The sequence below is a fragment of the Penaeus chinensis genome, chromosome 1 (genome assembly GCF_019202785.1).
Source record: "Penaeus chinensis breed Huanghai No. 1 chromosome 1, ASM1920278v2, whole genome shotgun sequence".
NCBI classification, from domain to species: domain Eukaryota; kingdom Metazoa; phylum Arthropoda; class Malacostraca; order Decapoda; family Penaeidae; genus Penaeus; species Penaeus chinensis.
In genome coordinates, this window is record NC_061819.1 from 5,538,085 (window position 1) to 5,565,584 (window position 27,500).

The following is a 27,500-nucleotide window of genomic DNA, read 5'->3' on the forward strand; positions in this document are numbered from 1 at the left end:
CTGGTAAGTGATATGATAATATTTGTCATTGCAACATAAGAAATTCGAAATTTGGAAATTGCACTGGAATCTCTGATAACATCAACATTCTGTTTCCTTAGGCAAATCCTTCTTTCTCTCTCCACTCACTCTCTCTCTCTCTCTCTCTCTCTCTCTCTCTCTCTCTCTCTCTCTCTCTCCAAGCCTTGCTCTGCTGAGAGATTGTTGTGTTTAGGGGTTACCTCATTACCTGCAACATAAAGCATTCATTTGTAGACAAGAGCAACTGCAGCATTCAGCATTTCTTTTAGGGAGTTCCAAATAGTCTGTCAGAATTCTCAGAATTGTCTTTAAAAAAATCAAAATTCTATTAATTCACTTCATGTTCTCACTCATACCATTTTCAGCTGAATTTTGTAGTTAAAAAAATTATTAATGCTTTAGTGTCAATGTTAGAGTTGTTTATGATACCTTCATTTTCAGACATAAAGACAGATTTAATCTAGTATTTCTGAACTTATGGGTCACATCCCAAAAAATATTTGCCTTGGTCATTTGGCTGTCTGCCCAGTTGTGTGACATCATGCATGACTGATGGTGTGACGATCCAAGCACTCAGCATTTCCAGTGTTCAGATGTTGTAGTTTTACTTGTTTTGCGGCCACCAGATAGCATTAGCAGTGTTGTTTGTTTTGTCTGCCAACATGGTGGAAATCTGGGGTGGCCTATTACAGGGGACGTAGCATTGGTGATATTTGCATTATATGCACTACAAAATACACATGGACAATTTACTGCAATAATGTGGATGGTTCCTGGGCTGGTTCTTACCTTCAAGGTAGTTAAGACAAGGCTACCATGGGGTTGCCTATGTTTTGTGAACTTTATAAAATCCTTGTACTGGTTGGTATATGTTTGTTTTTAAATTGTTATATTTATTATTACTCTCATGTCATCTTTTTATATGCCTTGCCCAGCATATATTTCCTTGTGTGAAATTAGTTGTCAAAAAGCCGTGAGGTCTTGTCATGTCGGTAATTGTCTCTTTCCTAGAGGTTGATTTCTCCTAACTGGAGGATTGTATTAACATGTTTGGAAGCAATCCTCCTCATGGTTTGGCGATGATGAGGCCTATCTACCAGGAAAAATTACGGCCTCTTTACATGAAACTAGTGACAAGGAGCAAGATGCAAGTAACTGACAATCTTATCAAAATCAAGCCTTAGTGGCTGTAGCCCAGGGTGACGGGAAAAACTCACCATGAATGCACAAACCTCTTGGAAAGTTGATAAGACTCATTTGGTGATTTTGCATTATTCTCATCAATGTACAAGTGTGGAATGTAGTGAGCCTTGACGGGAAGAGAGCTGGTTTCATGGAGGACGGCATTTCAATGCTCTGCATCATATTCCTAGCATCATGACCAGTGACGCACATTTTATTACAGAAAATTTAATATTTAAAAAAAAAGATTTAAATGACGCAAATAACAAAATGCTATGTATTTTTATTTTTATTACAAGTTGTAGACTACCTAGAGAGATGATATGGAGTCTGAGCAAAGAAAATAGTCAATAATCATCTGGATAATGCAAATCAAATGGCAAAAAAGCTAAAAATGGTAATTTGTAAAAAGAGAAAATAACATTGCAAATAGGAAGCATGGAGTCTTGTCACCACACGTGTTCATGCACAGCCAGCCTACAAGCTGCCACCCAACAGAGCAGCCGCTCACAGAAGCCTACTGCCTGGATTTATGGTCATGTGATTGCCGTGACACAACCGGATCTAAGAGGTTAACTGTTTTGCTTTGAATGGTTTAAAAGATGGGCAGTGCTCATGTACGGAGGACTCACCCAGCAAGCGGTAACTTTGAGTGTGTAGTCCTGAGAGTCATTTTTATCTAATACAGTTTCTTCCTCTCTCTCACACACACACACAGTAATTTGAAAGGAATTATTCAATGAAACTTCAAGTTCATTTCATGGTAAACTAAGGTAAACTTTCTCTCTTTCCCATCGCTGGTGGAAGGGTAAGGGGTGAAGGAAAGCATAGGGGGATATGGAGGACAAGAGTAGGACCACAGAGAGGGAAACTGTGATGTAGACTCTGCCAATGATAGTTTCTCACTTTGGGTAGAAGGTAGCGCATAGTCTAGCTGATTTACGTGATTGGTGGGAAGAGGGATGGTGGGTGGAGCAATAGAATATCTAGGGCAGCATACGGAGTTTAAAAAATAGAGGGTAGAACAGAATATAGGGATCACTCGGCAGCCACTAAAACAAAATGGATTTATGATGCCAACGTTGGCACTACAGTATAATCCACAGGCGCTTCATGATGCCAAAACTGGGGTCACCATATAAAACAGGGTTAGATGTCAAATGTTGTGAAGCAATCCTCCTCTAGGTTCAGCAATGGTGAAGCCCATCCACTAGAAGAAATTATGGACTTCACATGATTATGACGGAGATGTGAGTAGTTAGCAGTCACCAAAATCTAAGTACCTGATGATAATTTCAGCAGGTCTGTAGTTATGAAAATTCTGCCAGCCTTAATGGAAGCTCTGAAAAGAGAGAAGGTGAGCACAAGGCTACAGGAATCAGATGAGAGTTGTGAAGGAGAGGATAACAAAGTTGACAGGGATGATGATGATGATGTTGCACAAAGTGACAACTGTCCTGTTTTTTCTCAGGACTTAGTTCATGGTTCAGATAATGTGGTATCATGACAATATCCAATTATGCCTTCACAAATTATATCTCAAGTAAGTGTTGGACACAGTTTTCTAAAGTTCTCAGGTTACCTTCAAGCCAATTGGCAATAAATTAGGAGCAACTTTTGAGGTAGTGAAGCTAGTGGCCATGATGTTACTGAAGATTTAGCCAAAGACATTGTCTTATTTACATATGGTTCCTGATGATAAGAAAGCAAGAGCAGTGGAATATTCCATCAAATATTAAGGATTTCAAGGTTCCAGAATCAAATTCTAATTATCTTTCAAGATTTGTCCATCAGAGCTTTAGGATGGAGAGCAAGTTAGTGCAGACAAATTCTTTATTAGGTAAGGGACTCATTCCATTAATTAGATTCCTGGATAGATATACTAATTCACAAGACCCTGTCATAACTGAGAACATTTATGACATGTTGCATGCTGTTGCCAGTTATCAATTATTTAAATCTAATGAGAAGAAATGTCATTACTGATAAATATAAAGCTAAGTCACTCCAAACGTTAAAGATAAGAACGTGATGGGTGCTAAGTTTTTTTTAATTAACCCAAAGCCAACGGGCATGACGTGTACATACGTGCTATGCCCACTGTGAGTTACTTGTTTGATTGTTTTACACATAGACAGCTACACTTGCACTATGTCACCAATAAGCCAGTTACGAGTATTGCCTGTCTCGCCCGTTTACCCTTTTCTTTGATTTACGAAAAACAATTTACGTTATCTTATTTTGCTGTTACTAATGTTTATAACATTGTAGTAATTATAATGTTTAGAATAAAAATAACACCATTGATATTCATAGCACCATTAAAAAATACATTTTTCCTGCCAATTCAAATCACATAAGGTCACAAGGTCTACTAATTGACTCCTTTGTGGCTAAGCACTAGCCACAAAGAGACATTTCACAAAAAATATAGAAAATGAGCACAGCATTTCCTCCATATTTTATCTTTATTTTCCCCGGCAGCATTGGGTTAATATTGTTGACATTATTAAACAGTTTAAGGAGAATCAAAAGCTTATCAACCTCTGCCTCTAGAAGCAGAGGTGTCAGAGGTCGAGGTCACTATGATACAAAATGATACACCTTATAAGCATGTTTTTTTTATCATGATTACACAGTATCAAGGTTTAAGTTGATATTTGTCCAAAGTGATTTAAGGTTGGTTAACACACCTGAGAATTTTCAGGGAGGAAAGATTAAGTATTCCTTTCAGCTGTGGGAGAATTATTCTGTGATCCATGGATATATGATACAGTTCAGGGAAAGAATTTATTTTCTTTGAAAGACCTCCAGTCTCAGAGATGTATTCCTTCATCATTACATTTATCTAATAATGACAAACAAGCCATAGATACAGCCATGGATAATTTTTTTAATTTGGAATTATTTTGTCAAGCTTTTATTCAATTATTTTTCCTTGGCTGAAGAAGGATCATACTTAATCTTGGACAATTCAGTGAGTATGTAGAATTCCTTCATTTCAAGATGGAGACTTTAAGACATTTTACTTTTGTTTCTTTGTGTCCATTGACTTAAAACATGCATATTTTTCAGTCCCATTATGCAAGAAGCATTGTTCATGGTTCAAATCTACATGGAGTGGAGAATTATGGCAATTTACTTGTTTACCTCAGGGGTTTTGTTCATCACCAAGACATATTTTCAGGCCTAAGGCATTTTGACAACAATTTACACAGATGATTGCCTTGGGATGGCAAATTCTAAGGATAAATTGGTAGAAGTGAAGTACATTACCTCCACATTGGATCAGTTAGGTTTCACAATTAATTTGGAGAAATCAGAAAGTGAATTCTTAGGTTTTCTATTAAATTCCAATGTCAAAATCAGTCAAGACAAACACTGCATTTAAGTAGATCGCAGAACCCTGATTCGTCCAATGACAAATTTTATTTTGTCCATCTACATCAATATTGACTCTAATGAGCCACTATCAGAATATGCAGACTGTGTTTGTGTCCAGAATTTGCTAGGTAATCGTGGGTTCAAGTGGCACTAGATGGAAAATGTGCCCAGGAAGTATGGCATCAAATATGCCTCATGAATTCTTGAAGTTGTTTTCACAGAAGAGATTCTGAATATCACTCAGAGTTTAAAAAAGGCCATGAGCATAGATAGATGCCCCTAACACTTCCCAAATTCCAAGTATAGATCACCATACATCTGATAACGGGCATCTCCCCAAAGCCACATCTGGTCCAGCACTGGTCAGAGGTCAAGATCATTATCACCAGATTTCCACATACTTCCATTTTGCCAACAACAGTGTCCAGGACAAGCAGAACAGGCTGTGGAAGCTCACCTGCATTGTTAAGCTACTAGAACATCAGTTCAAGGAGGTATATATTCCACTACAGAGGATAGCAGTGGATAAGATTTTATGGAAATTTAGAGGTTGCCTACAGTGCGTCACTTACAATTTGATGAAGAGGGCTGGTTTGGCCTAAAGATTTACAAGCTAAGTGTGTCAACAGGCCCCACCTGTGGCCACACATGTGCCTTCCATTTTTATACAGGCCAGGATAAGGATGAGGTACCAGCACATAAGGTAGTCGCCAACCTGAAGTCAGCGGACGTTCTGGATAAGGGATGCACATAATACATTTATAACTGTTACACCTCCCCTACCTTGTTTCACTGGTTCCAGGGGAGGAAGATGAATGCCTCTGGTACAGTGCAATCGAACAAGAAGTGGATGCCAAATGACTTCCCTGAGAAGATGGCACAGAATTCAATGGAGACAAGGAGTACTTCCACCAGCATGCTGTGTCTGAAGTGGATGGATAAAAAAGCCATCCACATTCTCTACTTTACATTGGTAAACAAGTAGAGATGGATAGGCAGAACCACAAGGGGGAGCTGGTCATCAAACTCCCAAGGTGTTATTGACTACAGTGAAGGAATGAAGGATGTGAACATTGGAGACTAGCTGGCTTTTTCATACCCTTCAGTCAGGAGAAGCCTGAAATGGTACAAAATGGTCTTCATTTACCTTTTTGGTATGACAATGAACAATGCCCTTCTGTTGTTCAAGATGATAGGTGACAAAATTGGGCAGCAGCTGATATTCATGCAAGAGGTAATTATTTGCCTTGTCCTCAGAAATATAGTGGCTGAGGACCTCCAGCGGTAACTAATTTGGCTCTAAGGCTACTAGGCAGAAACTCTCATTTAAAAAGAGAGATCATGGGAAAGAAATACAAGTGCTGCTATGTGTGCTACACATATGGCAAAAGAAAGAGGACTAAAGTGCAGTACCACGTTTGTAAAGTGCTCCTCTGTCTCTTCGGCTGTTTCAAAGATTATCACAATAAAGAGAAGTATTGATGCAAAATTCACTTTTTTTTTTTCTTTTCTTTTTTTTAATACATGCATATGCTTTACTCCTTTTTTTATTCCCAACATGATGTTCTAAGAACAGCAAGCTTACAAATGTTTATAGAATACACTATGACACTAGTAAAATGATACGATTACCTATTGTCCAGCCATTTTTATCCTTTCTGAAAAAAAACACGAAAAAGATGAAAGTCCTCTTTTTCGTTTACCGTTAAACAATGATACACAGATTAATAGCTTTAAGTATACTGTAAAGAGCTACAAATTACTTCATTACAAGATGTCATTGCTGACCTCTTCCGAATACTTAATATCTATGTCTCAACTACTGGAAGCCAATGTCGAAGTGCCTTTCTCCCACACCACCCAAGCGTGAAATAAATACCATGGTGGGACTCCGCCATAGAAGATAAACCCACCACAAGGGTTAAAATGAGGTAGTGTGTTTGCCTCAACTAAACAGCATTCTAAATTATCTAAATATGGCATCACATGGGATCCTGACTTAATTTTGTTCAAAGCTTGTGAAAACAATGACAGTTTGTCACTATCAGCCTTATCCAAGAAAGTTTCAGCTCTGCCAATGATCTTATCAAGACCAAAGGTTTCACACCGTTGATTTGACATCAGGAAGATGTTGCTTACTCAAAAGGAAATCATTCTTAAAATTGGAGGTCCAGTGAAAAAAATCTAATATCAGGCATCATTTACAGGAAATGGTTTCACTGGATTTATGTTGGACAAAAAAATTATGGATTGTTGAAGCAACCAGAACTTATGTACAATTGACAAGTAAATGTCAAATCAGATCAGACCAGACAAAACTGATAACCAGGAAACCTTTTGGACCTGCATCTAGTTGTGCCCCAATTCACTCCCAATCCCTTACTCATTGTCGTTGGGGGGCTTAGGAGACGGAGACAGGGGCCCCTACCTTGGATCTCAGCCCTCGCCTCAACAAATTTTCATAGTCTTTCCTTCTCGCCCTTTCCATATCCTTCTCGTCTTCATCCCCTTCTGTCCACTTATCCTAATCATTAGCTCATTTTTATCCTTTTTGCCAAAGTACTTTATCGTTGTGCTATATGGCCGTTGATATCTAGCACATTTATTTGTCTTAACCTTTGATCATTAATCCAATGCCGACGGGCATGACGTGTACGTGTATGCTATGGCCACTGTGAGTTTACTTGTTTAAATGTTTTTACACATAGATGGCTACAGTTGTACTAAGTCACTAATGAGCCAATTACGAGTACTGCTTGTCTTGCCCGTTTACCCTTTTCTTTGTTTTACAAAAGTATTTTACGTTATCCTATTTTACTGTTAGTAATGTTTATAACATTATAGTAATTATAATGTTTATAATAAAATACCATCGATATTCATAGCACTAGTAAAAAATACATTTTTTCCACCAATTCAAGGAAAGGTGAAATCAGGTAACGTCACACTGTTGGGCAGACACCCATGGAAGAATTGCAAGATTATTGTAACTTACATGGTAAGTGTGCAATGATTGAAATTCCTCTTAGGCTATGCAGCCCAGCTCTGCGTGCTTCCCCATTTTCAATCATGTCCCATAATTACTGCTGAAGCTACATGCAATATATATGGTGTATTGGAAACTAACTATTGGAATGAGTTACAATACAATTTGGGGGGGATTGATTTAGTGTTTCACTCATTTACATTTACAGTCTTCATCAGTTACCCTCTGTTCACAAAATGAGCTGTTATGTTTTCTGGTGATGTGGTACTACACATCACGTATTCATCCCCAACTATGGATGAAGCCTGAATGCTCGGATCGTCACACTGCCAGTTACACATGACCACGCAAAGCTAGGCAGCACAACCTAGGAAGAATTCCAATCACTCTTACCATGTAAGCTACAATGATCTTGCAATTATCATGTATAGATAGTGAACAAACAAAAAGGTACCAGAAGGTGAGTGTATATGTAATAGTGCAATCTTTCATGAGACAATGGGGGAAAGGAAATGATGGATGGTTTATTTACTTGAAATATACTGTACAATACTAGAATTGCTATTTAATAATATATTCCATTCACAACTAAAAAGAGGCAGGAAATACAGTTGCAGGAATGGTTCAGGGAGAGGAGAAACTACAAGGAGAAAGAGGGCATGGGAATGGCATTGCAGATGTGGCAGGAGGAAGCTTGCCAGATGGTATCATATTGAAATTTGTGGACACGTGTTCATACACAATGAAAAATAGGGGAAAAACATCCCATTGTTTTCTGATTGCTTGTGCACAATTATGTCAAATCAGATTCAACATATAAAATAAGGCTGGGCAGTTTTCAAATTTAACACCAGTATATTGTGGGTTATTGTTTGGACAGAAATAGTAACAATAATGGTAGCATTAGTCATAATGCAAACTTCTCATCAGTGGGTGGCATTTATTTATGTGCCATCGCATGCCTGGATGTGTATGCTAAACAACTGTTTCTTTTTGTTTTTGCCCAGACTACAGGGCTTGAGAAGTTTCAGCCCCATAAGGTAGGGCTTAAGGTCACTTTTTAGCCTCAATCACCTAAAATATCATATATTGCTGGCAAAATTCTAGAACAAAGGAGTTAATAGGTTTCCAGTGCTTCAAATATTTCCCCTGAGCTGCTAACTGCACACGGTACACAAGGCATGGTCTAGTATGGCATAGAAGGCAGCAGTCTGCATTGGAATAATAGTTATTATTGAATAATAGGCCTAATAATAATAATAATGGTAGTAGTAAGGCTGCTGGCTACCCATTAACTTAAGTCAGCTCAGGCTGGTAGCTGACTCCCTTATTGGGAACACACAAGATGTGAGGGGCATGCGCAGATCTTAATTATTTGTAAAACTTGGAATGTATTTTTCTTTCAGTAGACAAATTTGGAGTAAGAGAATTGTTGGATTTATTAACAAAGCAAGTGCAATCTAGTTTTGTATAGTTTTATTCTGGTTTTATTAACCCTTAGCCTCTAGATGACATGGGGCTGACATGGTCAGCTCCAGATGATGGGTCATTCACATCATGGCCAGTTTGGGTGCAGCTCCAGGGGACGGGTCATTTATATCAAGTTATGATGATGCATGCATTACATTTCATGCTGTTCTTTATATGGGACATTGCCTGAGGGAGAACAGGATGTGTAATGCTATGATTGGCTAGTGTGTTGTATAAAAGGCAATATTTAGCTCATAAATGATTTGCCTGCTATGCAATTTCATCACCAAAACATTGTGCTGTGGTGCTCTTTTGCTGCTGATGTGAACCTTTACTCTTGCTCATGTGATCAGTCTCCTCATATCAGCTACTCACATTTTAGGGCTCTGCCAGTGTGACTGTCATGAAGTATGACACACAAAAGGGAAGTTCAGAAGCTATGGGAGTATCAGCTTTGTACATAACTATATAGTCTCTTATTACATAAAATAAGGTTTGTGATAATGAGAGTTTATTTTTTCTGTCCCTCACTATTTACATAGATATATATTTATGGAAACACTTATATACTGAAGAGGATATATGAAAATTAAAGCTAAAAATTAACAAACTTAATTGAATCTTTCAGTCTCTCCACAAGTTCAACTATACTCTGGAAAACACCATAAAGCTTAGTATGCATACAGCACACATATCAAGCACTCAGCACTTCTCACAAACACATCCCCACCAAAAAGGAACAAGCCAACATACCCATCAAACATTAACCACAATTACCAACGAGACCACAGTCAGTCGATGCCTCATCATGTGACACCACACCACACACTCCACTATCAACCACATAGCACAGCTACAGATCAAACTCTCCACAACAATTCACATGCAGACTAAACACAATGAAAACAGAATCCCACAGAGTCTCAGTACATTAGAAATTAGTATAGACATTGACCCCCCACTCACAAACAAGAAGCAGAACACTTCTTTATGTAGCACTACTAAATGTTGGTTTACAGAGTACATTACAGCAAAATAGTCTTAATATACAATAACAGCAGGACATCACAAAGAACCCTTTTTAGTCTGTACATGCATGATGTACTAATACACCCCAAGACACGCATATCTCAAAAGTGTACAACATCACTGTATCTTTAAATTACCATAATGTAGACACATACTCAATACAAGCCCAACAGTAGATTCAGATGCTTACAGAGTGGCTCAGTCACAATAGTTTCAATGTTGCACTCTTAAAATTGAAAAGCATTCTACCAGGGTTTCTTTCCTAGGATTCTGTCCCCCAAAATGTTATCATGATCCCAGGAAGGTTTGAAAAAGCAAAGGATTTCCTTTTTATAGTCATGTCATTGGTGTACAGCTAGAATAGAATCTGCAGCAAAGTAGTCATGAGTTTGATGAAAATACATGTAACCTACTGCTGTACATGTACAATAGCTCCCACCCACATCAACAGAAGTAGAGAAACTTCTTGGCAGCAGGATTATTTATGACAGAAAAGAAGACTTAGTTAACCCACTTACAATGGAAACTCCCAGCACTTTATCCAAACATGGGCCAGGATGTGTGCAGGCTCAGCTACTTGCAGGGAAAGTTAGAAATGCAGAAACATAAATTTATCCCATTCTCTACATTCATGGCATAAACAATTGTATAGATAAGGAGGCTTCACTACATCTGATCCTCCCCAGTCTTTTTCCTTTTTTACCTCCTCCTCCCTAATTACTATTTTCCATCCCCCTTCAGCCCCTTACTTTAACAATACCCTCTTCTTCCAATAATGTCTCCATAAACAAGTAAGGAACATTTACTTCTGCAGCTGTCCAAATCTTTCTTCAGCTACACCAGAGTCCCAAGCTCAAGCATTATCTACCCATACTGACTTTGCTGGCAAACATCTTTCTGCCCAGCCTCGTCCCTCCCTTAATACTTGTACTGGAACTGTCTCTATCTCCCCGATAGATTGCCCTGTCTACAATAAGGCCTGGTCAAACTGGAAATAGCTTACTCACCTGCCTTGATGCAGTATCAATACAATGTTACACTATTCCCCTAGAAGCCTCCATAAGTCCTCTGCTACTATTGCCAAAATTACATTACCTCCCCATGATGTTTATATTGGCAAAGAGGCCTGCCCAGTCTGACCAACCCCTCCCCAGTCAATGTCAGAAAGGTTGACACCTTGGCCACCCTGCCACACATTGTCACTTCATAGCCCGTCTGCCCTCAATGTGCCAGCCTGGTCGTGATCATTCAAACTGCTCTGCACAGTCACTCACTGCTGTGTATCGTGGTGGCTTCCATCATGCATTTTATAGTGGCTGTCCTACCTACAAGCTTGAGGTGTAAGTTCTCAGATTTAAACTTGGTCTCTCCTAATACAAGGCCAGACAGGAAGCATGCTGCTGAGTTTTTTTTTTTTTCTTGCTCCCTACTCCAGTGCTGTCTTTCAATCTGACCCAACACCTTCCTCTCAAGATGTTTCTTCATCTCCCTCAGTATCTCTTTCCCCTACTCCTTACATTCCCACTCATACCCCCTCTCTATCCCAGATATTCTAAATCCAGGTACTCCAATCTATACTTCTTCCCCTTTGCCTACCCCATCTCCTTCTCACTCTACCCCCCAATGTTCCACCACATCCTCTCCTACACCTACCTCTTTGTCTGCTCCTTAGATATCTAAGTCCTCTTCATCCTCTTATAAGAAAACCTTCATTTCTCAGACTTCCCCAACCAAATCCCTTCCGGAAACTCTTGAGTACATTCACAACTTCCTAATCATGTCCCAAAACAAACATGCCTATCCCTCATCCAACCTACGATTTCACTGCTCCCATTCCCTTTATATTCAAAGTGACTGCCAATGTCCATCCTCCTCCTACTCATGTTTCCTCTATACCCCTTTTCCTAGTCCCTCCCAACACACCCCATTCTCCCCTTCTCCATTATCCTTTCCACTCCCTCCTGAATATACACATGACTCCCTTCTGTCATGAGTGCCCTCCCCTGGATCCTCCCCCTACTGACATTCCTCCTGATACCTCACCTCCTGCCCCTGATCCCTAGTCTCATCCCCAAGGTTCTTCCCCTCTTACTTCTCCTACACCCATTTATAATAGCTCTTTGATCTAATTGCTCTTCTCCTTTTCTTAATTCCTGACTTACCCCATGGACATCTTTGCAGAATCCCACTTTTTCCTTTGGCAACTCATTTTCCTTTCTGAGAGCCATTCATAGCTTCCACTTAATTTAATCACCCTTAACCTCCCTCCCTTTTCCCCTTTTTGCTAATTCCTGCTTAAACCCATTTACTTACCCACTCTGTCCTCACTCCTCTTTACCCTTTGTCAGTACCATACTATCCTAAACTGCTGCACTACTTTGGATATGTAGTACATTTAATCATTAACTCACCCCTGCCCCTTTATCCTTTCACTTCTATGCACTTCTGTAGTGCTACATGACCTTTGATCTCTGTCGCATTTAATTTTGCTTTGTAACCATTGACCAAAATGATAGCGTGTTCTTCCCTGTCTGAGCGAGTGTTTTACTTTGAGTCTCTTGGATTTGATCACAAGTTTTCAATCATTTCCAATGCACATTTTTTAACCCATAATTCCAAAGACACACTGTTGGACTTCTCACATTCAGACTGGGGGACTATATTCACCATGTTCTTTTTGCTGGCAGTGGAAGGTAGAGTGTGAGGAAGTAATTCTCACACTATTTGGCAAGTTTCCTCTGGCTATATCCTATAAAAACAACTTCCATTATTTGATTCCCTTGAACCCCTTTGTCTCCATAAGCATATTATATAGGCACCTCTTGCCAGTGTTCCAAACTGTCTTACAAGTGAATAAACATAGTTAGTATTAGCCCAATACCAATGGGCATGGCATTTATGTACATGCCATGCCCACTGTTTACTTGTTTCATCGTTTTTAAACATAGATGGTTACACTTACACTAAGTCACCATTGAGCCAATTACAAGTATTGCCTGTCTCGCCCATTTACTCTTTTCCTTGATTTATAAAAATATTTTATGTTACTTTGCTGTTACTAAGGTTTATAACATTGTAGTGATTATAATTTCTTTAATGAAAATAACACCATCGATATTCATAGCATTAGTAAAAAATACATTTTTCCCCACCAATTCAAGGAATGGTGAAATTACGTAAGGTCACAAGGCCTACTAATTGTCTCCTTTGTGGCTAAGCACTAGCAGAGCCATCTGTATGCAGAGACATTTCACAAAAATAAAGAAAATGAGCACAGCATTTTCCCCACTCTTTATTAACTTTCCCTGGCATCATGTGGTCAAGTGAGAATTCTCATGATACACCCCAATACACCTATCTCCATCACTAGGGCCTTTGTAACCCACATACCTCCTTGAACCAGTCAAAGAGAGAAAGAGTGAGTGAGTAAGTGAGAGTTTGCATTGTGTTTATCTTCATATTCCTCATAGACGTGTCAGTACAGATAGCAGACATTAAATAAATCGCAGAATGGATAAAAAGTATGGGGAAAATGGTGCTTTTTTATTTTATTTTATTTTATTTTATTTTATTTTATTTTATTTTATTTCTTCCATTCATTCTTTCTTTTACTACTTCTGCTTCTTCTTTTTCTTTTTCTCTGTCTCTTTCTTTCTTTTTTTCTTTTTTTCTTCATCTTATCTTTTTTCCCATAAACCCAAACCCCAAGCAGAATCATTTACTAGACCGAGAGAAATCCTCACCTAGGATGCATTTTCAGGCCATCACAAGCTGCATATGTGCCGTCCCCATGGTGATGGGCGAATTCCTCCACCATGCCGGTCTTGGGGTGTCAGCTGACCTGCGCTCCCACCGTTTACACCTTTCACTTGCTCCAGCTCACCTCCTCCCCAGCACAGCATCGGCCAAGTCACGGAAGTATCAGGTTCCCTACAAAGAGGTGTGTCTTGTGACATTATAATTACTTGTTTTTTTTTTTTTACTTTAGTCTTTTCAAGGGTGTTGCTTAATATCTCTCTCTCTCTCTCTCTCTCTCTCTCTCTCTCTCTCTCTCTCTCTCTCTCTCTCTCTCTCTCTCTCTCTCTCTCTCTCTCTCTCTCTCTCTCTCTCTCTCTCACTCTCTCTCTCTCTCTCTCTCTCACTCTCTCTCTCACTCTCTCTCTCTCTCTCACTCTCACTCTCTCTCTCACTTACTCTCTCTCTCACTTACTCTCTCTCTCACTTACTCTCTCTCTCACTTACTCTCTCTCTCACTTACTCTCTCTCTCACTTACTCTCTCTCTCACTTACTCTCTCTCTCACTTACTCTCTCTCTCACTTACTCTCTCTCTCACTTACTCTCTCTCTCACTTACTCTCTCTCTCACTTACTCTCTCTCTCACTTACTCTCTCTCTCACTTACTCTCTCTCTCACCTACTCTCTCTCTCACTTACTCTCTCTCTCACTTACTCTCTCTCTCACTTTCTCTCTCACTTTCTCCATCACTTACTCTCTCCCTCTCTCCCTCTCATTTTGGGAAGAGGGTGGGCATTGTCTGACAAATTCACGTGATTGGTGGGAAGAGGATTGATGGGTGGATCTATAGAATTTCTAGGGCAATATACGGAGTCTAAAAAATAGAGCCCGAATAAAATACGGGGATCACTCAGCAGCAACTAAAATAAAATTTATGATTTATGATTTATGACGCCAATGTTGGCATCACAGTATATTCCCCTGGCGCTCCATGACGTCAAAACCAGCATCACGTATAGAACAGGTTAAGAATGGAAGAAACCCTGGAATTGGATAATCATTATTAGAATGAGCCAAACTGGAGAAGGAATGTCCCATTCTCTCTCAGAGAGCTCTCACGATGCTCAACCCTTTTGCCAGAACTTGTTTTTTGGTTTTATTTCATATTAAATCCAAAGGGAGGAACCAGCTGAAAGATGCAGCTGCTGATATACAGTGTGCATTGTCCTCAACAGACCCCCTCAGTGATGTTTTATTAAAGGACAACCATTCCCATGTGTCCCATTAATAATGCAACTATAATTGTATTGTCTATTTTCTATTGAAAACATAAGAAATAATTCTTTCATTCCAGTCTGTAATAAAAGGAATATTGCTTTGAATTATTTTTTGTGAAAGGAATAGTGTTTAAATTCTTTATTATATGAGTGAAAGCAATTTGGAACATAAAAAGTTCGTTGGAAATTAAGCATTGCAATATTTTTTTTTAACTTAACTGAAGAGGAATGGGATAGAGGTAATGGTGATCTATCACAATACTGCTAGGGATAACAGTGTCAAGAAATTTGAGAACCAGTCCATAGGGATAATAGAAATAACTTTTCACTCTTGTCCCAAACACCTAAGTTCTCATTTAAATATATATTTTTTTTTTTCCAGGTCATGCTAGAGCCCGTGCGTGATGTACGTGTATACCCTTGGTGGCACCCCCAGTATTGGAAATGTGGGAGATAAAATTATATTATTGTTACATCATTTTTTTCATATCATTTATATGTCTTCCATGATCTGCATAATAAATTGTATGCATTGTTATCATCTTTTTTTATTCTTTCCTTTACCTTTGACATGGATTATCAGATACATTGTATTTAAAAACTTTGCTAGCCTTTTTTATCTTACATGAACATTAAAATATTCCAAATGTCAAAGAAAAGTTTAATTGAATTATGAAATATTATTAGTCTGGTAATTGTAAAGAAACAGTGTATTTATAAATCATTGCTATGACAAGGAGAAGAAAAGATTTAAATACACTGAACATCAAAGTTCAGTTAGTTCACCCAAATAAGTTTCTCTAAGACCAGGAACTATAGTCACCTAACACTTCATGATTAATAGTTTAGAATTGTGACTATTGTGGTCAAAATGTTAATGGTTCATAGGTATACGTCATCTGATTCTGTTTATTCTTGGCTTCATATTGCACAAGCACTTGACTCAATTGGAATCTTAACCTAATCGAACCTATGCCCAACCTTATCTAACTAAACCTATGCTAATGTACATCTATCTGTGATTCACAATCAGGGTTAATAGACTATCACCAGGAGTTTTGCAATTAATCATGATATAAAGATATAAAGATTTAAAAATTGGATAAACCAAAATGAAAGTTCCATAAAAATATCAGGCTCAAAACCAGTAAAATATTTCTGTTACATCTATAAGCTAGTGCCATAAATGCCTTAGGCCCAGTCTAAATTATCCATGTCACATCTTCCAGTCAGTTGTTAGTTGAGTATGGTTGACTTCCTGTGTTTAGTTAGTCCATACAGTATACTTTACTTGGATACATTTGTAAAAGGCTGATTTTTAAAAGTGTACTGCTGGTTTGGAAAAATCTGATTTTTACAAAATGAAATAAAAAAAAACAATCTTTATTCAATTCATATTTAAATCAGCCTGTGAATTCATTGCCATTAACTAATTTTTTTGCATCTTAATTTGATTACAGTTTAGTATAGTTCCCTGATATGCAAAAGCTAAAATTATAGGTTTAAACTTTGAATAGTCTTTTTCTCAGTTAAGCTAAAAAAATGTGCCATAAATCATGATAAAAGTGAATTTGACAGTTTTGTGCCTGTGACTGGTTAGATCCCATCTAGGCCTATATCTTTTATCTTAACCTACTGCCAACAAGAGCACATAATGACCCCTGTAGTTTTGACTTGTGAATTTTTTTCACACGCAGATGGCTCCATAAGTGCTCAGCCACCAAAGAGTCTGCATGACTCACTAAATTTCCCCATTCCTTGAGTCTTCAGGATTTTTTATTTTTTAGATACTATGATATTAGCAATAAAAATTGTATAATTAAAAATCAAGGAAAAGGGTAAACAACTAAGATAGTAACTGACTCCTTGCTGACTATGAACTTGTGGAGTCAAGAAGGTGAATGACTACTTAGTTAATATCACTGCCAGTACAACTCTGTACAATATTCAGCATCAACATTCAAAGTATGCAAAACTGCTGGTACTTTTTCAATGCCAGTAATGATACCGACATTATAATCTTAGCCAGTCTTGCTAAAGGTACTGTTGGCAGTTGTGAAGTTATATTTTAAGGATATTGTTAAGTGGTACATTTTGCTGTATAGATGAAATATTGCAAGACAATTCTCATGCATTAAAATGTTGCCATGATAGCATAGTACAGTGCAATTACTATTTCGTCCCTGTGACAGGATTAGAAATGGTGGCAATACCATAGGTACGTGACTGTTGTCAGATTTTGTTATTGCTAAAACTTTTGTGAATATGTACACATATGGTTGATTATAAAAAAGTAGCTAACTAGGAAATCAGAATGAGTACTTTGTGAAAGAATATTGTGATTAAAACTCCCATGGTAATTTTTTTGTTTCATTTCATGTTTTGTATATTATCTTGTGCCATTTTTATACCTTACAGAAGTATTGCTTTCAGGAAAAAATACCACATGACCATATTGCTCCTACTGCCAGCTGTAATTTAAACAAATGGTACCACTTCCCCTACACCATCAGGCATCAGGCATTATTCATCATGTAAGAGTAGTGGTTTGCCCACAACTGACAGTAATATATCATAAGTCACACCTAGTGTATTTACAAATATGATGGCAGATCTCATTGTTAAGAAGCAACAAAGTAAATCTTTTTTTCAAGGTGCACAGACCCTGTTCCTACCAGAAAGGACATTACTTAGCACACTAAATTTTTAGTACTCCTTGACACTGTAGTGTTGATGTAGCAATGACAGAGGGTGAATTAAATTAGTGCTTTAGACCAGGTTCATCATAATGAAATTCTGAACCACATTACAAGATCTGTCAAGCCCCAGCTACTCCTCTTCTTCATCATCCTTAACCCCATACTCTTTCTCTTCCTCTTCATGCCTTTCCTTCCTGCTTCTCATCCTCATTCTTCTCCTCTCTCCCACTCCCTCTTCCTTCTTCCTCTCCTGATCTTCTCCCTCCTCCTCCTCCTTTACCTTCTCCCCCTCCCGCCTTTTCTCTTCTTTCTCATCCTCATCCTCTTCTTCCTTTCTCCTGTTCTTCCTCCTCCTCTTCCACTTCCTTTTCCTCCCTCTCTTCCTCTTCCTTTTCCTCTTCCTCCTCTTCCCTCTTACTTCTCATCCTCATCCTCCCTCTCCTTCTATTTTCCTTCCTTTTCCTCCTCCTCTCCCTCATTATCATCCTTGTCCTCCTTTTCTTCCTCTTCTTCTGCTTTCTTCCTGACTCTCCTCCTCCCCCTCATCTTACTCACCTCTACCCTTCCTCCCCCACTCCTCCTACTTCCCTTTCTCCCCATTTATAGTACTTCCTTCTCCTCGTCTCCATCCTCTCCCTTTTCCTCTCCATTTTTCATTCTTCTTCATTGCTTTGTGTTCATCATCCTACACTTGTTATGGTAACCCTATGATGCCTTAAGTCTCGTCATAAGAACACCAGAAAGGTTTCACCTGATGGGTAATATGGAATACATACACATTCATACATTCCCCTATTACTGCACTTTAAAAAAGTATCATGATAATGTGTATGTACATAGTGAAGATGGCTATTCCGTCTGCTTCATTCCGGAGAGAGAGTTCACCGGATATTCTCGTCCGGATTGGCGCCAACTCCCTCCTTGCATGATGCCGCGCCTGTCTTAGAGCGTCTTCTGTACGCGCCATGAAAGTTAATCCAGTATTAAAGTTTAAAAGAATCGTCTTCAGCGCAGTTGACTTCCGTTCGAGCAATGTAGGAATGTAAGATGTGCCCGATCGGCTCTGCTGTACTTTTTGCTCACGCCCTCCTCTCGTTGAGCAGACACTCAACCTCTCCTTTTCCGGGGGTAGGGAAATGGGTAAGTATAGGTTTCTGCCATTTTTAAATTCTCCCACTATTGGTGTGGACTCTGTCGGAGCAATCCTTGCTTTCGCTCCTCCCTTATCTTAAATATTTTGCCTGTCGTAAGTTTTTGCTTTCCTGTGTATGCTTGCATGGTTTGGAGGAGGAAAACATGAGGCAAATATCTTACATCAGGTTCAGGGTAAGAAGGCAGTAAGAAGTAAGAAGAAGAATTGCTCCATTACGCCGAGTGACTAACATCAATAAGCGTTGTCTTATAAACCGCACAAAGAGGACCCACGGCGCTTCGTTAGTTGGATCGAACCGGAAGGCTCGTTGAGTCAAGTTGAACGACCTGATTCATCGAATCAGGATTACTCGGACTGTTTATAAATGTGTGTATGTATGTATGTATGTGTATATATGTGTATATATATATATATATTCATTATATATATACATTATATATACAACACATATACATTATATTTATATATATATATATATATATATATATATATATATATATATATATATATATATATATATATATATATATATATATACATGAGTGTATGTGTGTGCGTGTGTGTCTGTGATTACACACACACACATGTTCACGGGTATTCACTCTGACATTCCTAGCTTGCTCTCTCCCTCCCTCTCGCTTACTAAACAGTCTTTTCAGTTACATGTTACAGGGAACTGCACATAACAAGCAAGGAGATTGATATGTGTATGGTAGAATTATCCAAATCATTTGTATGTGAAAAATAATTTGCCATACATATATTTTTGGGGTAATGTTTCAATTATTTGTACCGATTTTCTTTTCTTGTCGAGCTGAAGGCAGTAAGAGAATTGAACAAACGCTGAGGCGCCGCGTCGGCTATCCAACGGAAATGGGTACGCAAGGTAGGCCTTTAAGTTCAGGCAACTGTACTATGCACAAACTGTTACAGACATTTTATTTAATGTTTCTCTGTAGCTACATATATGTTGGCATATGTGTCAGCAAGTGAACTTTCAGTATTATGTATATTCGGCTTTAATCTGAATCCTATGGTATTTCGTGTGTAATTTGTAATGCAAATAAGGTGCTTCATGATAATTCATCATTTAACATTACAAAAAGTTCGCAGATTCGAGGATTCGACACCATGAGTAACGACTTCGCGCGTTCGGTAACCTATGACAGCGTGACAAAGTGCCAAAGAACGAGGCGCAGATAGTGATTGATTTGGCTGTATTATTCTGACTCGCGTACGTCACACTTAACACGCGGGGTCGTCGAGTTGGTTGGAGAGAAAGACCAATTACCCAGGTTAGCTCTCTCCCTTCTCTAGTTGAAGCTTTGGGTTCAGTGCTCGCTTTACCCTTTATTCATCAGTTATCATATTACTACTACTACTACTACTACTACTACTATTATTGTTATTATTACTTTGAAAAAACACACACTTACACACAAGCAAGCACACACAAGTATACACACACGAAATATATACACATATATGTGAGTGTGTGTATATACATATACATATATATGTGTATATATACATATATATACATATATATATATATATATATATGTGTGTGTGTGTGTGTGTGTGTGTATGTATGTATGTATTATGCACACACTCGCATGTGGGCGATTTGCGTGCATTCTCGCGGATTTGCATAATTTGGGTAAATCAAACCTAGATACAGTAGTGGGCGAGTCTATCGGAGATATGATGGTGAGTTAAGAATCACCAACAATGATTACCTGTACAACTACTCCGCGGGAAGGATCATTGGTTAACCATCCCAGTCAGAGAGACCCAGTCAACTGCATGATGTCAGCAAGGCACCAATTAGTGACGGCACGAATATGATGATGTGTACATATATATTTATATATTTATATATGTGTGTGTGGTGTGTGTGTACGTATATGCATATATATGTGTGTATATATATATTTATATATGAATATATATGCATTCACACACATATGTATAGATATAGATAGCTAGATAGATATAGATATGTGTGTGTATGTTTATATATGTATATATATACATATATATATAACATACATATATATACACATTGCATTTGAAAAAATATATTCCATTAGTTACCATGAAGGTATATGTGCCACTCGTGAAATGTCGATTAGTGGCTGAATGAGCCCGTAAGTTCAGGTGTTCCTTCCCTGGATTAGCGTTTCCCCCTAATATGCAAATTGCCTTTTCATGAATATTAATAACGATACCGGTATGTACATATATATATGTGTTTGTGTGTATGTACATATATATATATATGTATCTATGTACACACACATATATGTGTGTGAGTGTGTGTATATATAAAAGCATATATATGCGTGTGTGTATAAGTGTGTGTGTATGTATATGCATATCCATATGCATACATGTGTGTGTGTGTGTGTATATATATATATATATATATATGTATGTATATATATATATGTGTGTGTGTGTGTGTATCTATATATATGTGTGTGTGTGTGTGTGTCTGTGTGTGTATGAGCGTGGCACCAACACTTTTCAACATTTGCGTGGACTTACATGAAAGTCATTGTGGAGCAACACTTTAAGATTACCGACTTTGCAGACGATGTTGCTATTCTATCTGAGTCTCTGAAAACCCAAGTGGCTCTAGAGGTTTCCTGCACCAAGACCAAGATCCAGGACTTTCAGGGACTTCTAGAAGATATGTGCTGTTGGCGAGGGCATTGAGGTCACAGAGAGCTTTACATACTTTGGTAGTGTAGTTCATGCCTCTGAGCTGTTAGACCAAAAAGTCAGTAAACGAATGGCCTGGCAGCAGGGACCATAAATTATCTCGACAAAAATATTTGGAGATGCCGGTACCTATGCATAAGGCCTAAGCTACGTGTCTTCAAGGCCTTGGTATAACCAGTTTTACTGTATGGTAGTGAAACCTGGACGGTATCCTGTGCCTTGGAATCTTGTCTTGATGCCTTTTGTAATAGGTCCTTGCGCTGGATCATGGGGTACAGATGGCAGGGCCATGTGTCCAACCAACGGTTGCACCGTGAGACTGGTGTAACCTTGCGACTGGTACAGGTCCATTACTTACACAATCCGAGACCGCCAACTCCGGCCATACAGACACCTGGTTCACTTCCTACAGTACGATCCTACTCAACAGATTCTCTCTGGGTGGAGGAGGACTGTGAAACGACCTAGGAAGTCGTGGCTTGGCCAGATTGATCAGGCCTGTCGTGAGGAGCTAGAGATGGGCCGAGGCCCTGCTTGGCGGCTCACCATGAGGGACTCTCGTAGGTGGAAACGAAGGGGGATGCGGTTATGCGCCTGTATGCGTCTCATCTAAAGTAATTCCTCTACATTTCGTTGCGGCACCTATGCAGGTGCTCTTTAATTATCTACACCTTTAGGTTTTAAAAAAATCGTTGTGTTTACTTTGCTAAATATATATATATATATGTGTGTGTGTGTGTGTGTGTGTGTGTGTGTGTGTGTGTGTGTGTGTGTGTGTGCCTGCGTGTGTGCGGTATATATATATATATATATATATATATATATATATATATATATACATATATATACATATATAAATCTATATAAATAAATATATATACATATATAAATCTATATAAATAAATAAATATATATATATATATAAGTGTGTGTGTGTGTTTGCGTGTGTATAAATACACACACGATGCGGTAATCTTGGGTGGCGGTGAAGGTGTAGCAGACTCCCCGATCAACTGCAGTTTATTACGGAGAGAACGGTGCAGCTTGGGGAATTGAAAAGGGGGTTGCAATGTACAGGGAAGTAGAAGAGGGAGAATGTGTTTGTGTTAACAGAGTGACATCAAGGCCTGTGAATGTTGCATCCGTTGTTGCGTCGAGAAAAGGGTTTTGGTGTGTAGGAAGTAATGTTACTGTAATAAGATATATGTATAAAGTAACAGTTCTATATGTATGGCGTGGGCTGGTGGTGTAGGTCTTACAGTGTGTGTGTATGTGTGTGTATTACATATATGCATGCACACACACACACACACACACACACACACACACACACACACACACACATATATATATATATATATATATATATATTTATATATATATATATGTATATGCATATATATATGTATATATGTATAAATATATATATATATATATATATATATATGTATATGTATATATATATGTATATATGTATAAATATATATATATATAAATGTGCATGCATGTATGTAATATATATATATATGTATATATAGATAGATAGATAGAGATAGATAGATAGATATATGTGTGTTATATGCATGCATATGTGTATATATATACATATATATACATATATATACATATATATACATATATATATACATATATATGTGTGTGTGTTTTCACTGGATCTTACTTAGAAGAAATAAAGCAAGCTAAGGATATTTAACAATTTGCAGCTCTTGTTACCTAGGAGCCAAGTGGGAAATGAAAAACAAATGAGATATGTATGTTTCGCTTGATATTCATAACCCGACCCTGTTACTAAAATAACTGAATGTTACAGGCCTAAAGGTTACCATGCAAAGGCCTATTGAGCGTTATAAACATGTACTGTGCGTGTCTATATTACAAGAAGGTATATGCGTCCTTGGACATTGATTTCCAATTCATACAGCCATGAAATAACGGTTGGCAGAGGTGTGTACGTGCCCACCTGTATGCGGATCCGTATGTATGTGTGTGTACGTATTCATATGTCTGTGTATGTGTACGTATCCGTATGTGTATGTGTATGTACGTATTCATATGTGTGTGAGTGTACGTATCCGCATGTCTGTGTATGTGTACGTATCGGTATGTTTATGTGTATGTACGTATCCGTATGTTTATGTGTATGTACGTATCCGTATGTCTGTGTATGTGTACGTACCCGTATGTTCTTGCGTGTGTGTGTATGTGTGTGCGCGCGTAGATGTCCATGCTGCGAGCGGTCTACTCAGACGCCAGTTCATTCGGGGTCTCCTTCGCTAGTATGTTCCGAACCGCTGCTATGTTAGGTTAGTGTAGCGCTGGTTTTTTTTTTTTTTTTCTTGTGGTGGATTCAATGCGTCTTTTCATGAGGCTGATCGAAAGAAAGCTTGGCGTCAAAATCATTTTAGAATGAAAAGATATATGCGTTATTGGTTATGAGTTACTGGTATCTGTGTCTTGTAAAACTTCGTGTTTTGGTAAGTATAAACTCGTTGAGCGAGAGGAAGGGTTTAAATGGGCTAAAAAGAAGCGCCAATGTTTATATTTTTTGATAACTGTATTACTTTATTTATATGTCAACAGGGAATTATGATGTGTCAAAATACTTTTAAAGGAAGCTAGTGACCGCGTGCAGGGCGGGGACAGGAATATGGGATGTGGCCTCTGTGGTGGGAAAAGTTTGCAGGATTTTGTTAATGCTGCATCACAGGATTCCGTTGTTTGCTTTGATTTTACTGATGGAGTGTTGAATCGTTGGTTATTTAGATTAACTATAAAATGGTTTTCCAAAACTTCTCAGTATATTCGAAGCCTGCCTTGGATACCGGAGCATACAACACATCTCCTAGACCGTTGTTCGTGATCTAAACACACGATCCAATAAGCCTCGAATGTGTACGTTTGTTGAACAGACGACGGACAAAGGAATATTGTGGTGCGTGTGTTTATAAGTGCGTGTAAACATATTTTCTTTGTTAATTATAGCTGCCGAGTTTTCTCCTGATTTTTATGTGGATTCTAGCTTGCCTGAATGTTTTGGACATTTTTTATCTGGATTTCCGTGATTTATTTCATTATTTTCTTTCATTTTCAATCGTTTAATAAGTATCCTTTCACATATTTTTCGTAGGAGGAAAGAAAATGGGACAAGGTACTCTGCTGATACGAAATCAAATATATTTTGCGAGATTTCTAGGCTTAACCCTTGTAGAATTCATATCCTAAGTTGCCAGGAAATTGCCAGAGTTTTAGTGGGTTGTGACTTGTGGTTGCCATAGCGTCTGAGAGTTCCAGGCGACGTGGCTGCGGACAGGTGCTAATTAGAAAACAGAAACACCTGTTTGTTGCACTAGCCGGACCGTCACACGCACACCCACGTATACTTACTTACATACTCGTACACATGTGTGTGTGTGTGTGTGTGTGTGTGTGTGTGTGTGTGTTGTGTTGTATGTGTGTGTGTGTTGTGTTGTGTGTGTGTGTGTGTGTTGTGTTGTATGTGTTTGTGTGTTGTGTTGTGTGTGTGTGTATGTGTATGTGTGTGTGTGTGTGTGTGTGTGTGTGTGTGTGTGTGTGCGTGTGTTGGTGCACCCATGGATATAAGCTTGTACATGGACTGATATGTATGGATGAATTGATACACGGTACCTAATGTATAAATATATCTGCGCGTAAATATATCTATTTATGCAAGCATATATATACACCCACCAGATTCGTGCATAATGCATATCTTCACTGCATTCCGGAAACTACTCAAGATGGACACATAACTTTAGAAGGTCATTAATCAACATATTTTGCAGAGAGGAACGTGGGAGCGATACAGAAAGAAAAGGGAAAGTGAGAAAGCGAAAAAGAGCGCGTGAAAGAGAAAACAGCGAAAGAGAGAGAGAGAGAGAGAGAGAGGGAGAGAGAGAGAGAGAGAGAGAGAGAGAGAGAGAGAGATAGAGAGAATGAGGGCCACAAAAGAAAAAAGAGGGAGAAATTATAACAGAATGAAAAGAAGTAAATAAAAGATACCGTGCCCTGACTAGAAACCAGACTGAATTTAAACACCTGACGCTCAATACCTGATGAATTATTTAAATATTTATCGTTTACAGTATTTGCTAATTTATCATTTTTTTTTTTTTATGAAGTTTGTATGTATTCCAGCTGATTGGTATCGTTGTTATTATTCTTGGTGTTGATAAGAACATAATCAATGACATTATTGTTATTATTATTATTATTATTATTATTACTGTTATTATTATTATTATTATTGGTATTATTATTATTGTTATTATTATTATTGTTACTACTAACATTATTGGTATTATCATAATTAAGAGTATTGCTGCCATAGTATTGTTGTGATTATGACTTTTTACTATAATATTGTTGTTATTACTATTTTACTACTATCCTTATTATCGCCATCGTCATCGTTATCGTAATAATTATTATTCTTGTCGTTAACATATAGCTAGAAGATATCCTTGAATAAAGTTACCCAAATTAATTCACAAATGAGGCTATAGGCATAATTTCGTCTAATAACCGCGACCCATTATCGACCACATTTAAATGCCGCCTCGAAGGTCACAATTGTCAACGAGGCCCAGAATACCTTTCAGTGCAAGAGGACTGGTTTTATTTTGAAGAGAGAGAAAGAGCAACTTTCTTTGGAACGTCATTATTTATAGGCACCGGTACATTAGGAATAAATTTACCCTAAAAGAAAGTCTGTCAAGAGAAAAAAAATATAGCACTAAAAAGAAAAATAATTGCATTTGGCGCCAAAATCGACGATTACCTACAATCACTAGTTTGAAGCGTGTGCCGATTTACTGACTCTGCTTTTGAAATGTCTCGCTTTATATATATGTCAGTGGTAATGATCAAGTCGAGAGAAAATAATTACCTGAACTGGTAAAGAGGACGTGTAGATAATTGCCCGGGGTTATATGAATACATTTAAGTCGAGCTGGGACCACGTGAACGAGCGGTAACAGAAAACGCCATAGATATATTGGTTCATTTTCCATCCACATTTTCGCTATTTGATTCCTATTTTATCAATTTCCATTTTTGTTAGTGTCATTTCATTATTTCGTTTGGAGAATTGTTTTGAGAAAAGAAAGCTACGAAAAGTACAAACGCTAGAATAAGCAATTAATTTCTCATCGACCAACTTCCTCTGTCATTCGCATACTTATATCTATTCGGTCTCAATTATTCATTAGCATATTCTATCATTTTATTAATGATTTGCATCTCTTCGATTTGTTTTTCAGTTCGCTTATGTTCAGCTGATTTTCTTTCTTTCACTTTCTTCGATAAGGAATTTAGTCACGGCATTGATTTTGCCGAGATTAATATCTTTTAGAAAATCATAAAAGAAATGAAAAGCTAATATACAGAGCTGTTGATTTAACAAAGAACGGCAGTAAACAGTGCTGACACTGATGCATGTACCGACAAATATCCACATAAACTCTCAAAAATCTGCAGCTAGTATAATCTATTCGTGTAATATAATAACGGCAATAATGTCATCGTCGTTCAAAGCCACAGAACATCGTGCTTTGTTACTTATCTCTCCATTTATATGCATACACATGTATGCATATATATACATATAAATATATATAAATAGACGCACTCCACAAACACACACACACACACACACACACACACATACACATATATATGAATATATAGTATATATATATATAAATATAATATATATATGAATATATATGTATATATGACTATATTATATATATACATACATATATATACACAGGTGATTATATATAAACATGATAAA

At 37.9% G+C, this 27,500-nt stretch overlaps 2 protein-coding genes across 5 annotated transcripts in view; both read left to right on the top strand.

Annotated features, from left to right (window-relative positions):
- LOC125027503 (transmembrane protein 183-like) overlaps positions 1–15,623 on the top strand; it is a 31,512-nt gene extending 15,889 nt beyond the window's left edge. For 3 of the 4 annotated variants that reach the window (XM_047616585.1, XM_047616600.1, XM_047616592.1), the window contains 2 exons: positions 13,833–14,012; positions 15,468–15,623. In XM_047616585.1, coding sequence (XP_047472541.1) covers positions 13,833–14,012; positions 15,468–15,542 — 255 coding nt within the window. In that variant the 3' untranslated portion in view covers positions 15,543–15,623. Of the gene's footprint in view, positions 1–7,508; positions 7,586–7,781; positions 7,970–13,832; positions 14,013–15,467 lie in introns of those variants that run through there. The other variant, XR_007115031.1, reaches the window with a different exon arrangement.
- Positions 15,624–19,608: 3,985 nt separating this feature from the next.
- The window catches only part of LOC125025451 (carbohydrate sulfotransferase 3-like), a 15,526-nt gene continuing 7,634 nt past the window's right edge, over positions 19,609–27,500 (top strand). The window contains exons 1-2 of the mRNA XM_047613466.1: positions 19,609–19,644; positions 19,758–19,823. Coding sequence (XP_047469422.1) covers positions 19,641–19,644; positions 19,758–19,823 — 70 coding nt within the window. The 5' untranslated portion in view covers positions 19,609–19,640. The remainder of the gene's footprint in view (positions 19,645–19,757; positions 19,824–27,500) is intronic.